General features: G+C 40.1%; 1 protein-coding gene across 8 annotated transcripts in view; it reads left to right on the forward strand.

The window, feature by feature from the left end:
* Positions 1–17,246, forward strand: part of COP1 (COP1 E3 ubiquitin ligase) — a 131,050-nt gene that overhangs the window by 62,395 nt on the left and 51,409 nt on the right. For all 8 annotated transcript variants that reach the window (XM_056497511.1, XM_056497512.1, XM_056497509.1 and 5 more), the window contains 3 exons: positions 5,184–5,292; positions 6,991–7,072; positions 13,836–13,952. In XM_056497511.1, coding sequence (XP_056353486.1) covers positions 5,184–5,292; positions 6,991–7,072; positions 13,836–13,952 — 308 coding nt within the window. The remainder of the gene's footprint in view (positions 1–5,183; positions 5,293–6,990; positions 7,073–13,835; positions 13,953–17,246) is intronic.

Below are 17,246 nucleotides of genomic sequence, written 5' to 3' on the forward strand. Positions count from 1 at the left end.
CGCATCCCCTGGGAACAACAGTGGCATAAGCTTCCAGGAAAAACACAAGATGACACATAAATCCTCATAAAAATCCCATTTACAGATTCATAGCTTCAGTACAAGAAACAAATCCTGGCATTGTGTAGTAGCTATAAACAGCACCCTGTGAGCTAATTATGACTTAGCTGTGTCCCTAGCTATAGCAGACACTAATCTGCAGCTCCTCCCGTGTAGGAGATGGGAAAGGACAAAGAGGAATGGCTAGCAGCAAGCTGCAGCTCTGTTCTGATTTATTCAAGAAACAGATTTGTTGTTTTGCCATAGGTCACAGGGGGAGAAAAATAAGGAGATCTAGCATTCAGGTAAAAAATTGGCTTTAGGCCTCATTAATCTACAGCAGGTGATGTGAGTGTGGTTAGGTAACCATGTTTTTAAAATCCATGTTTAGTATTCTGCATGCTCACTGCTGTGTGTTCGCAGCATCTGTACTTAAGTGATAGATGTTACCACAAACCTCCAAAATCAGCTGCATCTGTTTAGTCAATTGCAGTAAAAGCAAAGCATGAGTAGTCTTTCTTCTTTAGGAGTCTCTTGATATTTTACAGTTATTATTTTTTTGGTGTTAATAAATCAAATGTGTGATTGCTTTTTCCTAATAGCACCTTATGGTGTATTGCTGTCAGCTTTGAAAATGGCAGCTACTTCTCACTATTAAGTTTAAATTAAGCAAAAACTTGTCATATGGTCTTTTTCATTGTAGACTCTTTGGAATTTCGAGTTGTATGAGCTGGTTGTGTTAGATGTCTGTATTTCGAGTGCAGAGGGTGTTTGACGCTAAACAGGTTATAAGGAAATATGCGTTCAACTTACATTAATTCAAGTTTTTAGAATCACTGATTCAGTTTGCAAGAAGATGAAATTTTTCTTCAGAAGTATTTGTCTTTAACTATACTAGACATTTTCTTTGAATTGATTAGGAAAAAAGGGGTTTATTTTAAAACATTCATCACAGTAATGTAATTCCATATGTCTCTGAAGTATTTGTTTCGTGTTTTATTCATGTGGATGTTCTTTGCAGTAGTAGATCATGCTCTTAAAAACATTTCAGTCCTAAAACTATTAGTCATCAGTTGGCTCATGGTGACAGACTGGGTCTGAAGTACTTGGTGCTCAGAAGCAGATCAGACCACGGGAGTTTGTGCCTTATTAAAAGCCAGAGGGGCGGTTGACACTGGATAGCTTGAGCCTGGATTTGAGACACATCAGCCATAAAAATACTCTCTCATGAAAGAAAGATCAGCATAATGACAGTGGTAACTGAGCTGGCCCACTTGTGTCTCCAAATAAAATGAAGGATGCACATGAATCTTTACAGGGTCAGGATGTCTGTGTGGCTGGATCATACGGTCAGGTTAGGAGGGTTTTTCGGAGTTCAGTGATTAGCTTTCCACTACAGTTTCTCCAGCTTAATCCCCTAGGAAGGAAAGCTATCACAGCTTCTGATAAGATAAATCTCTAGGGTGTAACTATCACTCTCTTTCTGGATTAAAGAACAAAACAAAACCTGAAAAAAAATTCTAGCTACTGTACTTAAAAGTTGGCATCACACCCTTTAGTCCAGTGAATTTTACATTCTCTCAGCCCTAGGTAGTTATTTTTATATCATATCTCAGAGCCTTCATACTTCAGTTTCTCCTGGATTTGTCTGCAGACCATCTAAAGGTTGTCTACAAAAGGTTATTTTTATGAACTTCTGGGGATTTGATAGTTAATCTGTTTGAGGACTATGTAAGATGCGTTTTTGGTTCATGTTACCTTTGATTTTCCTTTGCCCTTCTCCAGCTTGCTCCTCCATGCCATTTTTGAGTTAGTTACTCAACTCGTTACCCATGATAACATCTCAAGGGTACCCAAAAAAATAGATGTCCTTAAAGCTTCAACAAAATTGCCCATGCTGGGCATGGAAGAAAGGTAAGTGCTTCCCTTAAGGGAAGTGATGGCAGTGAGTTCTCAGCCCTCTGCAGGTCCCAGAAAAGCCATATGGAAGAGAAACATCCCACATCCAGGACAGCCTTTTCCAGGTGTGGATTGTCACAGATACCAGAGGATACAACCTAAGGACTTTTTACAGAGTGACTTCGTAGAGGTGCAGAGAGAGTGATGGGACAAGGGGGAATGGTTTTAAGCTGGAAGAAGAGAGATTTAGATTACGTGCTAGGAAGCTGTCTGCTCAGAGGATGGCACATCTCAGGTTGTCAGAGTTGTTGCTTCCTCATCCCTGGAAGTGTCCAAGGCCAGGTTGGACTGGGCTTGGAGCAACCTGGGATCGTGGAAGGTGTCCCTGCCCCTGGCAGGGGAATGGAATGAGGGAGTATTTAAGGTTTCTTCTACCCCAAACCAATCTATAATTTCTATGAAAGGACAGCCCTTGCTAAAAAACTAGCTGGAAAGGGAGCTCCCCTCTACCTGACCTAACCCTAAATTGCACTCAACAAAGGTTACTTCGGAGAATTTAAGTTAGAAAGAAGCTCAGGTATTGCAATGTTAAGGGAAAAGCTCTAGTTTTAGACTTTGTAAAGAGAGTTGGATGGGGATGAGGGCAGTATTGAGGCAGAGAGCTGGAACAGAGTTGATCTTGTCTTACTATGATCCTTTAATCATATTACTGAAAAATGAAAGATTTATGGTGTGTGTGACTTAAAAGGTGTTAATTGAACCACTTAGTGGCTTCAAATCCCTAACCATTTTACACCTGTCAGTTCCTGTTTTCCCCTCTAAGTCTATCTTTAAATGCTTTCCAAATTAGTGTTAACCCCTTGTTAACACCATCAGGCTACAGTGGGATCTTTGCTGTGCCAGTTCTAATGGATGTGCTTTTGGGCACAGAAACTGGTTTTTTCCATATGTACCATCACTGAAGTATCTTAAATCTTTCACATCTCAAACAGAACTGTTAAACTCTTGTCCTTTACATCTTTCTACCTACTCAGTAATTCTTAATTTTCATTGTCTGGAGTGATTTCTTTTTTTGACAAGATGTGGTTATGTGATTATCTTCTTCATACTTCAGCTGGAACTTTCAGCATCAACTACCCAAGGTGTCACTAGCACATCAGCCTTCCTCTAAGACCCTCTTCACTTGCTGATGTTGTCTGATGTGCTCTCAAAGCCATCCGGATAGGACTGCCTTCTAAGATATAGCTCTGGGTTGTATTCTTTCTGCTTGTACATAATGGCTTCACTTACAGATTATCTCCTTTTTTTCCTTAAGCTCCTTGAAGCCCTGACTTGAGAGGAGATAATCTGGTTGGGGGAACAGGTTTGAAACTGATAAAGGTCTTCTGTGGTGTGGTATCTACCTCCCTGCCTTTGGCTGGAGACTGCTTCTAGCCCACAGCTCAGTGTGGTGTAGCTCTGAGCCTCTGAACTGCTTCTGCTTCTATCAGAGACTGCTCCACCTGGAAACATGACTCCAGATATCAGATGTGGTTGTCTCTGGGCTGCTGCAACCTTTACCTCATGGTCCTGGTGGGCAGTGCCTGCCAATTTCATTTGGAACTCAGGGAATCACTTACGCTTCTCAGAATAAGGCTTCTAATAAATCATAGGCTGTCTAGGCCTGCTTTTCTGTGTGGGTACCCAATGGAAGTAGAACTGAAATAATGATGACTCCTTGATGGTGAGTTTCTGGACAGCTCTCATGCCTACAAGGGTTAGAGATACTTAACATTTTCTCATTAACGACATGTCATGGAAGAGGTGAAGCCAGGGAAATCATTGTGTGACTTGTATCGCTGCAACCATTCTCTTAGCAACTGGTGGTTAAAAACAGTGACTTCTATTGGGTAAATAAAATTTTAAGTTTCCAAATGTAAAGTTTTAAAACCCAGGAATGCTGTTAAGTTTCACCGTAGTCAGGAGCAGAATCCCGATGCTGCTTGCTGTTACTTAACTAATGGAAAAATAAATGTTTAACTACCATGAGAAAAGAAAAGGACTTTTCCTCTTCTGTGTGTCAATTGTTAAGGAAAACAGGATGTGTATGGTGGAACCAAGAATTTAGCATGGTATAATACGCCTAAATCAGTGTTGATGTATCTACATCATATTTCAATGTGTAGCTGCACTGATCAAAGCAGTACTAAGAAATTACAGAATTGTGGACTTGTGGTTTATATTGCTGGTTAAAACCTGGCCCCAAGGCTACTATGATCTAGTTATCTGTGTCAGAGCTGCTTGAGGACCTGCATGAATGTGATCTGTCAGTTCAGGCTTCTGCTGTGTACATCATAGTTGATACCAACTGGTGTGCTTCTTTGCCAGATGGTCCAAAAATTGGTGCACAAGTATTACAAATTTTCTTACCTTTGTCACATGTTTTGGGAGTCAGAGTGGAGGCATAGTGCCAGAATGTTATGAGTGCAACTTGGCAGGGTTGCTGCTCTTGTTTTCTCTGCTGATTGTTACAGTTTGCCAGTGGAATCATCATATAGTTTTGCACAGCCCCTCAATTCAGCTTGAGATAAAAACCTGTGTGGTATATTTTCCAGTTCTTGATCAGAAACATTTCCAAAAATACTTATAGCAAACAAACTGCTGTTTCGTTCTGGATAGGAAGGCTTTTTTAGCATTTAGAGAAAGCTGGAAGTAGTTTCTCAGAAGTCAAACTTTCATGTGCACATAAGTACATACATAGAGCATTAGATGTGTGCTGCAGGAGAGGTTGATTTGCTGTCCATGCATCTATGTATTTTACATATACAGCTATTCTTAGGTAAATAGTTATCTTAATGGTATAATAACAATTTGTTTATGGTAATAATAACAGTAGCATTTATTGCAAGGAGGTTAAGGAGTCAAACATTCAGCTCTCTGAGAATGTGTGATATTAAAATAGCAAAAAAAATCACAATGTTTGAGATAAATACATTTCTAAAAAATTCTAGACCCTAGCACTTCGTATCAAAGGGGAAATGTTATTCAGCCAATAAAGTTTTGCTTTTAGCTTTTGGAATAAGTTTTGTTCTATTTTTGATGGGTTTTGGGTTTTTTTTCCCTAAGCTGCATGTTTCAGTGGGGTGGTTTGATCAAGGTGCTGTGTGCTTTGCAAAGATACTCATTGCCTAATGTATTGCAAGAGTGATTTTTGTGTTGTACATTATGATTTACTGAAAGACTGACCAGGGCTTGCTCTTTTTAAGCTGTATCAGCTGGAGTAGTTACCACAAGAACCTGCTAGCCAGCAGTGACTATGAAGGCACCGTCATCCTTTGGGATGGATTCACGGGACAGAGATCCAAGGTCTACCAGGTAACACACATCAGCGAGCAGCATTTCCTGTTGCATGCCCTCCTGTGCTGGGAGAGCAGCATTGAGACTGAGGTTCTGCTCCTAGTGCAGCAAAAGGCTTTTCCGTTCTACAGGGTGAAATGGATGTTCCTCCTGTTTGGTAAATGTGTCTCATCCACACAGCTTTATTGAGCTGTATCCTCCAAGGGAGGCAGCTCTGTCTTCCTGTCACAGTTGTGAGGCAGTTGATGTTTTCTTGCTGCTGCTTTCAGGCAAGGAATTTGTACAGGGAGAAATCAGTTCCTGGAAGCTGTCTTGCCTTTCTTTAGAAGCCTCTGTCTCTCCACACCTGCTCCACTTCAGTCTTTGTCAAAAGCCTTATATAAAACTCTGCAGTGATTGTCAGCACAGGTGCTCGTGAAACAGAAGTGCAAAATGTGGGCTTGAGTGGTGAGACTGGGAGAAGGGAGCACAAGGCAGAACAAGGAAATTCCTTCCCCACACAGTGAGACCTGCGTCAGGAGACGTTTCTGGCATTTTGTTTCTTTGTGAAACTCAAACGTGTTTCTATCTAATAGCTTCTGAGAAGCTCATGATCAGAACAAGGAGGTTGGAAAGAGGGCTGTTGTGTTTGGGAAGAGGCTGAAAGTGCTGCAGGCTGTTGTGTAGGTAGCATAGTCCATTGAAACTGGTCAGTGCTAATGAATGAACTACAGACTCCTTGAGAGTTAGACATAAATTTTAGTTATAATTTAAACCTCTGTTTACTTTTTCATTGTTTTTTAACCATTTTATAATGCTTGTTTTCACTAATTCATTGCATATATCAATGAAAGAGAAATTATACTGGACAGAATAAATCTAGTCTATTTTCCTCTCAAATACATTTTGCATTTTTTTGAGGTTGAATAATGAACCTAGAGAGGACCAGCTTATGTTAAAACAAACTCATTTTGCTTCCTATCAGATTACTTGAATTTTTAATTTGGATTTGCATAGAGGCATTGACATCTGTTTTGCATGTACTGAAACCCTTTAGTGACTTCATCCTCATGACCTTTTTGTATTGTAAGCCTGTGTGAAGGCTTTAAACAAAGGATTTGACTAAGTTTCAGATTTTATTCAATGCAATGCTCTGTTTCCATGTGGGATGTGCCAGCATAGCAATTACAGCTCTTCTTTTTTGAGGAAGAGTGTGCAGTCTTTTAATAATATTTATTTGAGTGGTAAAACAGAGGATTAGACACCAGGAGATTAACTTAATAGCTCAACGAGAAGGTAAAGATTTCCTGGGCTTTCAGGGAGTAGGTGTTTGAAATGGGCATCTTGTCAGTAATGGGTGATACTTAAAAGTTGCTAATTAATATTGAAAGATACAAGTGTGATCTAGGATAAGCAGCAGCACATGGTGGAACCACAGCCAGTCAAATCATGCTGCAAAAACAGGTTTTTAATGAAAAAGTTTTTTTTTTTCTTTCCAAGTAAAAATGAAGTCAGTTTTAGTTTTTAAAAAAGCCATTCTAGCTTTTTCTGCCTTCCTGGCATGTCTAGCATATTGATAAGATGGTCTGACTGGGAGAAAATATATTTTTTTAGAAACTGCTAAACATTGTAAGCTTCTCTCTTGAGGCCTCTGCTGACAATTTATACCAAACATGTGTTTCCCTTTGCTGTTTTATCATGTTACAACTCACTACCTTGCAATATTGTTCTCAACAGGAGCATGAGAAAAGGTGCTGGAGTGTGGACTTTAATTTGATGGACCCTAAGCTGTTGGCTTCAGGCTCTGATGATGCCAAAGGTACTATTTTATTTCAATCTGTGCAGAAGACTTAGGTTCTATGTAGTCCTTTGGAAGAAATGTGCTACTTCAAGTAGCTGATTCCTTAGCTGCCTTCAGTATTGTTAATTACTGTGGTAGTGTGGCAAGATATTACTCAACTATTTGGATCTTAGAGAAGGAGAGGCTTTATTTGGGTTAAGATCTCTTGCTTCACATTTTTTTGTGTAAAGTACTCTCAGCTAACATTCTCCTGAACTCCAAACACACCAAAATGTGTTTTAACATTAGTTAAACTTGTTGAGTTAAAGCCTCAGGGCCTTTCAAAAGAACAGAATGTATTTATATTTCAAAAATGAGGCTGTCAGTAAAACAGCAGCAGTTGAAAAATGCCTGCTGCTCTTTTTCCTGTAGCTCTGCATGTTAAAGGCTGTGTTTCTTGGAGCTTTAAGGAGTTGGATGGTGGACTGAATCGGAGTGCTGGGAGTAGCTCTCAGCCTCCCACACTCCAGGGTCTATTTTTACAAAGCACTTTTGGAGACCCCCTTAGGCCAAGCCCTTTACCACATGGTGGGGGAAAAAAGTTCATCCTCCAAGAAGATATAGGAAGTTCCTGAAGAAGAGGATAGCACTGAGTGAGATGTAGTACTCTTCATCCCTAATGAATGAGAGTTTTATCTGTAATATGTTTACAGTATCAAATCAGAGTTATTTAACAGCAAGAGCTTAAAATTTCCTTTCCTAATCAGTGGGGATCACTTCTCCCAGATAGGCAGATAGAGCTCTGGACAGAGCTCTTCATGATTTGCTTTGAAATGATAAATTAATTTTTTTATAAGTGCTAAACTTCGTAAGTTGCTCCCCCCTTTCAAAAAGTTTTTAAATGCTGTTCCAAAAGAAATTAATGTTCCTCAATTGCATTTGGCAATCACAGAATTGTAGAATTGTTTGGGTTGGAAGGGACCTTAAAGCTCATTTTTTCCCAGCCCCTGCCCATGTGCAGGATACCTTCCACTATCCCAGGTGACTCCAAGCCCCGTCAAACCTGCCCTTGAACACTTCCAGGGATGGGACAACCACAGCTTCTCTGGGCAACCTGTGCTAGGGCCTCAGCACCCTCACAGGGAAGAATTGCTTTCCAATATCTCATCTCACTCTGCTTTGTGGCAGTTTGAAGCCATTCCCCTTGTCGCTACAGTTCCCGAAGCTGGTAATTCCATTTACAAAACTTTAATGATTACTTTTTATTTAAGGCGTGTTTAAAATGTTTTCAATACACTTCCCCTTCCTTTTCTGGTGGAAGACAGGTGTGTTTTTGATGTGCTTTAATGCAGCTGGAGTGAATATTCACCTTGTAAGTTAACAGCCTCTTCATCAGTGCTCCCCACTCTTGCCATGCATATAAAAAGCTGATCTGCCAGGTAGATCTGCATTTATTAGCATGTTAATGAGGTGTCCAGTTTTGCAAAGCCCAGCTGCAAGCAGAGCTTCTGTCTTCAGTTTAACAGTTCACTTCTTCAGTAATTGTCTCTAAAAGTGTACTGGTTACTTAAAAATAATTGCAATAAAGCCTGCAGATCCACATAACCTGCATTTCAATTTACAAAGGTCTTCTGAAGGTATATTGGGGTTTTGGTGGATAAAATTGCACTGGAACATTTTATCCTTTATTTTTACCATGACTTTCCTGTGATTTGCATATATAAAGAGCCCTTTAGAGACAAATATAGTCTTAGCACAGATTTTAGAAGTTTTTGAGGTACAGAGCAATAGCAGCAAAATGTCCATGTTAATGTTGTAGTGTCCGCCTTCCATTTGGATAATCACACTGAAAGGGTTAAATGTGAGGGAACGATAACACTCATGACAAATATCTTATTTTATCCTTTTGCTTATGTTCATGACTGTTTGGTTGAGTTCTGCTCAGTTTTAATACACAGTAATATATGTCTGGCCAGGTAGCGTGTCTGGCAGGAAAGATCTTTTATCTACTCTTCCTGTCCTATTTTATTTCTCTGCTTCTTTGAGGCCACAAGGGGCTTTCTGGAGCTAATCTCATCATTCTTTCCCACAAAGCACAAGGATCATGTTTCCCTGTCAAGTGATGAGGACAAGCCAGCAAAAAAAAGGGACAGCTTTGCCAGTTATTCCTGCTTGCCTGTGTATCTGCTTGTCTCTTCTCGGTCTTTTCAAGTCAGAAGCTAATTTTGAAAATAGGCATGTGTTGGACAAGGTGATTTTAAATGAAAAATCTGTGCTTTTCAGCTCTCTCTGCCAGGGCTTAGGCACTGCAAAAGGGGATGCTAACAGAGTGCTATTAGGCAGCAAGTGATTCTCCTATAATTAGAAGCAGCATTCTTGGGCCCCAGGTTCTTCTATTGTCCATCTTGTTAGATGAAGATAATCCAGAATATGCTTATCTGTGGAAGATCTTCCTACTTTCATAGCAGATAATGACAGCATGAAAGCATTATTGTACTTAGAATGACTGCTGTGTGTACAAATCCTTCACTGTTACCTACAGTTGTTATGCCCTCTCTTTTTCAAGGGGCAAAGGTACATGAGTATGTCTATAGGGACCCAAAGGTATGCTCTAACTAGACAGCAGTGAGCAAAATTGGTGTTTACTTGTTCTACAAGGAGTTTGGGTCTTAATTTAAATTATTTTATGCACATAATAATGGCAGGAGCTGTGATGCTCCTGTAAGTAGGAAAGGGTGAACTTCTGCTCTTAGAGATTAATTTTGTGAAGGCAAAATGGTGCCATCAAAGTATCAGAAGCTAGTACACTTAGTGAATGGCTTACAGCTGTCAGTTCTGTCTGTGGGTGGAGTTTTATGGCCATGGTAAAGTTAGCAGATGAAGGAGAGTGAAATATTTTGTAATGCTCTGTGAGTAGAATATGTCTTCGCTGGGATGGATGCCTTTTTGGGGGTGATCAAGTGTTTTCCTGTTCTGGCTTTGTTTTTGAAGCTCTCTGAAACTGAAGAAGATAGAAGAAGCACTGATAAATTCATATGAAGAGAGTCCTGGTTTTTCATCTGCAGTTCCTTCATTATCCCTCAGTATTGAGAGGTGGGATAGAACAGGCACCCCTGAGAACTCTGAGTTTGTAGCAGTAGTTACTTTTGATTATCTCATGGCAAGGAGGAATGCGAGCATGTGCCTTATTGCATCTAAGGAAAGTAATTTCTATGCTGCCTCAGTAAATGAGACCCTGGTACCAGTCCTGCAGCTATTTTTTTTTATTATGCCTCTTAATTCAGCAAGGCAACACAGATATGCAGAGTTGGCTTCATTAAATAAAAAAGAAAAGCCTTCTACAGCGGGGAAATGGCCTGAGAACTGCAGCTTAGAGTCTGCTCCTCCAACTTCCACAGGATTTTTTGGGATTTAATTTTTATTGATATTTCATTCCTTCAGCTTCTGTTGACTTGAGGTGTAGGTATTCATTGCTCTCAAAATACCAAGTTGAACCTTCAGTTTGGTCATTTCTCTGGCTAAAACTTCAGTAATTTTCTGGAGATTTTTGGGGTTGTTGGATTCATTTGGTGGAATTGTCTTGAAGAGGTCAAGATGATGTTGATAGACTTTATTGTCAATATAATAACTGTACCTTATGCAAGGAGTACCCTGCAAGTCACTGCCTACTGACAGTCATCAGTTCACACCACCTTCCTGACGCCTGCACAAAGCAGTGGACCCAAAATTTTGCCTAGCAGAACAATTCAGCACCTTTCTCCTTTGTTAGGGATTCTGCTAATCTCTGCAAATGAGTTTTCTGGTAGCAAGATATTATTCCTGGCTTAGAGCTTTTCTATAGTAGCAGCAGGCTCTTCATTACATGAGCAGATAAGAATTCACAAGTGACAGGCTGGATGAAACATCCCTACTCTGCATACCAACCGTGAACATCAACATCTTCAGCTATTGTAGTACAGTCTTCTACCTCTTTTAGTCAGTGTTTAGACACAGAAATGATGCATGGGAAATTAATTTGTAAACTTACACATTTGGTGTAAAGCTCCAACCAAAAAAAAACATCTTGAAAAGACCTAAACATTTTAAACTGAAAAAACTATTCCAGGGACACATTTTTAATACTCTGATGGGGGGTAGATATTTGGCCACATAGAGATGTCTCTCAGCAGCTGCAAAATAAGAGAAAATATGCTTTGAGAACATGTGTTTCAGAAAATGTCAATCTCAGATGGTTGCTTGTCTCATCAACACAATTCTAGATGTTACCAAGACATCTGTGTTGTATAATTACTGCCTCGACCTCAGCAAAGCCGATGAAAGCTACAGCAAATAAACTCTACCCTTATGAATTATGCTTTATTAACCTGTCAGTTCTTCTTAAACAATAATGGGCAGTTCTAGGTAAAACTTGACATGTTTCATTATGTGTTGTTATATGTCCCATCTATCCTTTTTATGGTACTGACTAAGATATAATTGGAGCCTGGCATATCTCACAGCAGTTAGATCACAGAAATTGCTGGCTCTAATCTGCGCCTGTCAGTTGTAACGAATATTATGACTTTGAGCACATGGGTTGTCTCTACACCAGATCAAATGGTTCAACTTACAACCTGCAAGCTTGAATGAAAAAAAGGAGCCAAGCTGAAACCTAGCCCTCAATTAGCTTGTGCTACAAAGCTGGGGCCAGATGGCCATTTGTTTGGGGGGGTGTCAAGAGATTTGGCTGCTTTGGATGCAGCTTTAGATACCTGGGTGGAAAGCTTAAAAAAAAAGCCTGTGTAGTTTTAATACTAGTTTTTGGCGGAGTATTGGTCTGAACCTGAGATCATGTACTCGCCTCACACTCCTCAGGTTGAAGTGGTGTTGTCTGCTGACACTGTCCTCTCATAAACATATTTTATTTGCTTCTTATCTCATCCATAAACTTCATGGCTTTTACTGCCACCAGAACTTGGACTACTCATCTCTTGGTGTCTGTTCATATAAGCAAAATGTAAATATTTTCTTATTTTACAAAATTCTTCCCTGCTTCGTTCCTTGTTCCCCTCCACCCCCAGATGCAGAACATGGTGGAGAAGCTTTATCATCCAGTCTTGCCTGGGAGAAGAGAGCTTCTTAAGCCATGCTTACAAAAGCTTTTCTTTCATTTACAAATGTAGCCAGGTGTTTAGGGCGAATATAATAGCTCTGATCAATGAGAATGGATTTATTTCTGAAAACCAACCTCAGGCTGGGTGCTGTTTTCATTGAATTTTACATAATGCATCTGGCAAATAGAGTCTGCCACTGGAGTTTGTATTTCTGCTGGTGTCTGTGTGTGCTGCTTTCTGATGGTTCCAGGCAGCTGCCAGATACCCACACAGTGCTGTACTTGCAATGATTTCTTGGTGTGCTCTGAGCAGTGCTGTATTCTCCATCCTTGTATGGTCAGAATCAGCCCAATCTTTTTCCTTTTGTTGCTTGCTGTACTATTAAATAGTGCACTGGAACCTACCTGCCAGTATTCCTCCTTCATTCCTCCTTCATCTTCTAAAACATCCTTGGATAGCTCATGTCCAAACCTTGCTTCTCCCTTAAAGCCCCTAGGAAATGCTGACCAAGAGGTGACACAGAGGACCCCTTAGAAGGTAGAGGAAACACCATAAGACCACTGATCTCTCATGTGCTGATCACAGTGGGTTTCAAGATTCCTGTTGTTTTGCCATTTTTGCTCACTTCACCTCCAAAATGATCTGTCAGTAAGAAAACTGGAGGACCTGTTGGCCACAGATCTGAAGAAGCCCATGCAGCTCAAGGGGAACTCTTGAGGGGATTAACCCTTCATGCAGCAAATGCATATTCAACATTGGTTCCAGCTTACTCTTCTTGCAGCCTCAGATTGCGATACTCAAGTACAGCTTGATCCACTCATCAAGAAAAGAGGGAGGAGAGAATATTTGAGCCTTTCCTGCCTTGTAGGCATCAGTGGGGCTTGATGGCAATCTGCTCTTTTTTGTCTGGGCCAAAGGCAGTGCGTTGTTTAGCTTTTAATAATAAGATCGATTTATTATGTGAGGAGCACCTGGCACTCTTCATCTTAAGGTTAAATGGTGCTTGGAGTATTTCTGGCAGGTGGAGAAGGCTGTATTTTGAAAAGCTCTGGTGTTTTTTGTTGGTCATTGTCTGAAGCACTGGAGTGCTTGGGGGAAGAGCTCCTTTTAGCACGTAGTTTAATCAGTGTTCATGTGGTACTCTCACAGAACAGTCAAGTTCTTGTACCAAGGGATTATTACATCATAGAAAAGCTAGCATACTGATTTCTCTCCTGGCTGTGCCAGTTTCTCAAGAATAAAACAAGTTGTTCTCACTTGCTGTACATACAATTAGGTATATTTATCCTGTGCAAAGCAATTTTGCTGTGGAGCATGGAGTTCTTGCATCCCAGCATAGGGACACATTAAAAAAAAAGGATGAAAGCCTTCCTGTCCTTGGCTGTATGAATCTGCACTGAAATAACCTTAAGCACTGAGATTATAGCATGTGGTTAGTCACCTGCTCTGATGGTCTCAGGTGTGTGAGATAGGCACTTTTGGCATCTCCTGTGTCTAGAGAGGTGGGCGGAATATTTGCAATGTGGACTTGAGAATATTCTCAAATTTAGCAATCTCCAGTGACAACTGACCCTTTAGACTCACTAAATCGTTAGCAGCTGAGGCTTTCCAGAATCTTATTCATGAAATAACTAGATTTTAAGCCTTCCAGATGAAGCTCATGTTTTTTTGGTTTTTGTTTATTTGTGTGTTTCTTTCTCTTTCTCTAGTGAAACTGTGGTCTACCAACCTGGACAACTCAGTTGCAAGCATTGAGGCCAAGGCTAACGTGTGTTGTGTCAAATTCAGCCCATCTTCTAGGTATCACCTAGCTTTTGGCTGTGCAGGTAGGTAAAAGGGATCTGGGGCAAACAGATATTGTTTCTACCTTCCTTTATTCCTTATTCCTCCCAAAGATATGAGGTTGGCTGCTGTGCCCTACATGGAAGTGTCTTTGCAGTTAAAATGTCTCTGAGTAAAACTTCCTAATTGCCACAATGATGTGTCAATGTCATTCCCCAGCCTGACTTTTTTATTTGGGTGCCTTGATCAGAGATAAGGCAGGAAAAGAAGTCACACAGTGTGTTTATTGGGATCACTAAGGCAACCAGGCGGAGCTCAGCTGCAGGAGTCTCAATGTGTTAACATGATGAGAGCTGCTCTTTCTGATTTATAATATTTTTCTATAAATACTACAAAGCCATACTGAGAATTTTAACTGGTTTTACCTGAAGCGTGCTGTAAAGCTGCGGCTGTGCATGTTCCTGTAGCTCCAGCTACAGTCCCTGTGGGTGGGCTCATGTTTTCCTAGCCTGGGCAAAGATGGCTGTTAATGTTTTTATTTTTTTGAAGTAGTCAGTGGGGAAGGCACGATGAGCCTTTTATTCATGTAGATTAGATGATTCCTGGTGATAACACAAAGACCTGAGAGCAGAGCAGGTGTTGCTTTGGGAGGAAGCTTTATTGTGCTGTGCATATAGTAACTAAAACTCAGAGGTGCCTATAAATGTTTAACCGACTCTGCATTTGCTTTCTCCTTGGGGAGTTTTAATGCACTTGTAACTAGTTGTTCTGACAACATTTGTTCTCTCTGGACTCTAGGAGATATACTGATCGTTCTTGCAACCACTGATCTGCCATTTCATTCAGGTGTTCTCATTTCCAGGCTGGCTCTACTTTGGTTGTAACTCTAAGGAGGCAAAAAATAAACTTGCATTTTGAATCCAAAAAATTGGTTCAAGCTGGAGTGTAAAGTACTGACTTGCTTGACAGGTATCTCTATGAAGTTTAGTGAATTACATGTAAAAATAGTTGAATGACAATACCGACTAGCAACATTTGAATGAGAGGGACTCCCTGGGAGAGGCTCTAGGGAAAGATGAGAGCACTAGCTCCGAATGGATCGGCCACTGATTAAAATATACCTGTAAAAGCACAATGAAACAGGATTCTTGATAAATAGGTAACTGGGATTCCTTGCCATTTAAAAGGCAGAGGGAGGATAAGACACAGATAAATCAAGGCAGGTTTTTGGAGCTGCAGGGCATGTAGGGTAGGAGCAGGTGGGAGTGTCTCTATCCCCACACCCAGGTCCAACAAGACTGGGTTTGTCTTCAGCAATTGTGTTGTGCAAGAAGCATTAGGAAGCCCTAAAAGTTTTGTGGGACTGCATGTGTGTTTCTATGATTTAGAGGATGCTGAGGGGTAAAATGGTAATGTACTGAAAGAAGTGTTTACATCTGCTTGGTGTTTGGTAATTGAATCTCTAAATAAAATTTAAAATGGATATTTGATTGATATTATGGTTTCTGAAACAATTACATGGGGTAATTGAAATGATGGAAATTACTTCCCACAATGGAATTCTAATTGATCTTTCAGCCATAAATGCATGTGGGAAAAATGGCATATTAAAAGAAATACTAGAATCTTAAAGGCATTATTTCTGAACTCCTAAAAAAATAATCGGAGCAAAGAAATGAGTTAGTGTCTACTTTCATACTGCACATAGTAAAAGTCACATTTAATGTGGAGACAGAGGTTTTTCTTCTCCATCAGCTTCAGCTAGTCTTGCTTAATAATTTAATTTAGTTTGTGGAAAAAGGAACATAACTTTTGAATAGCATGAGTTGTCACATAGGCTATAAAATTAATAAAGGAAGAGTCAAAGCTGACTTCCTTGAGTAGTACTAAAAAAAAGAGCAGGGAACTGGGCACACTGACTTGACTGCTCCTGTTTGCCCTCAGTAGGAATAAAAATGAGCAGTCCACAACACTAAACACTAATTCAGTGATCAGTGTAGTAGGCAATTTTAGAAAGCTGTCTGAGCCCTGCCTTAGCTTGCTCACATGCCAAGAGGATTTTCACATTTTGAAAACTGCTTCAATTACTTAGTGATTTATTCAAGGATAGAAGAGCCAAGACTTCTGAGCATTTCATGCCCCACACAGTCTTGTATTGTATTTAAACAGAAGTGCTGTTTCTGTATATGTTCTCATTTTATTTGCTGATTTGATGGAACTTAATGCTACATTTGTCCATATTTTTGTGTGTATATATATAGAGAGAGAGACAGAGAGAGCTTAAGACTGGATGAGGTAAGCAATTCATAAAATGGGTAGGGAGGAAGTGTTAGGACTTAATATATTGAAATATAAAAGGAAGAAGTGAATTGATTTACTATACTATTAATAAATTACATACACATCTCAGCTCCCTTTTTCTGTGTGCAGAATAGCTGAAAGCCAGCATAACTTCTTTAAGCAATGTAATTTTGACTGGAAGTCTAAATTTTTTCAGGGTTAACATTTTAATTTTCTTTTAATTTAACCATCCATGAAGCTGGAGCATTTTTTCATAAGGTCCAGTTCTTTCACACCTTGCTTAAAAAAAGCTCTTCTCTGCCCTTGACAAATGCATCTTGCCCACTTGTATCCATCTGTTTAGAATGCCTCCTTGAAGTGGGTTTTCCTAATCAGATACTTCAGCTAGATCAGCATCTCTGCGCTGATCCTCGCTTGCCTCACTTGCTCTGTTCCTCACTTGCCTTCACCGCAGAAATAGGATGACCATCTTAAGGTCCTTTCCATCCTGTCCCCGTCTTACATTTCTTCTCACTTGTTAGTAATACTTTGGCCATTGGGTCACCAAGCCCATGATGCTACATTTTGCACAGGTGAAAGGTTGAGTGGTACCCTTCTGCCTTCTCAAATTTTAAAACTCCCTTTTACAGAAAAATTGTAAGGAAGATACCACAGTCCCTTAGAGATCTACCAATATGTGGTATGAATTGTGAGCTGAGGCAGCACAGGGTTCACAGTCTGACTTTGCTCCTCATGTGAAGCTTCAGGGCTCTGTAGGGAATTTTGAGCCAGAGATCTGAGTTTAATAAAAACATTTCCACCTGCACCCAGTCTACATGCTGCATTGCCAAATAAAAAGGGGGAACTGAAGGACTGTAGGGATGGATTTTGAAACAAAGTCAGGCTGTGAAACCTGTGGCACAGTGAGTGAAATAGAGGGATTCTGTCACAGGATTTGCTGTGATGTTTTGATTTAAACATAGCCATCTTTAAAAGTGTTGTTAGACTGTATATCTCCATAAGGAACACTCTTCTTTAGTAGAGAGCACTGAGTTGGC

The sequence above is a fragment of the Oenanthe melanoleuca genome, chromosome 8, assembly GCF_029582105.1.
Source record: "Oenanthe melanoleuca isolate GR-GAL-2019-014 chromosome 8, OMel1.0, whole genome shotgun sequence".
NCBI lineage: Eukaryota > Metazoa > Chordata > Aves > Passeriformes > Muscicapidae > Oenanthe > Oenanthe melanoleuca.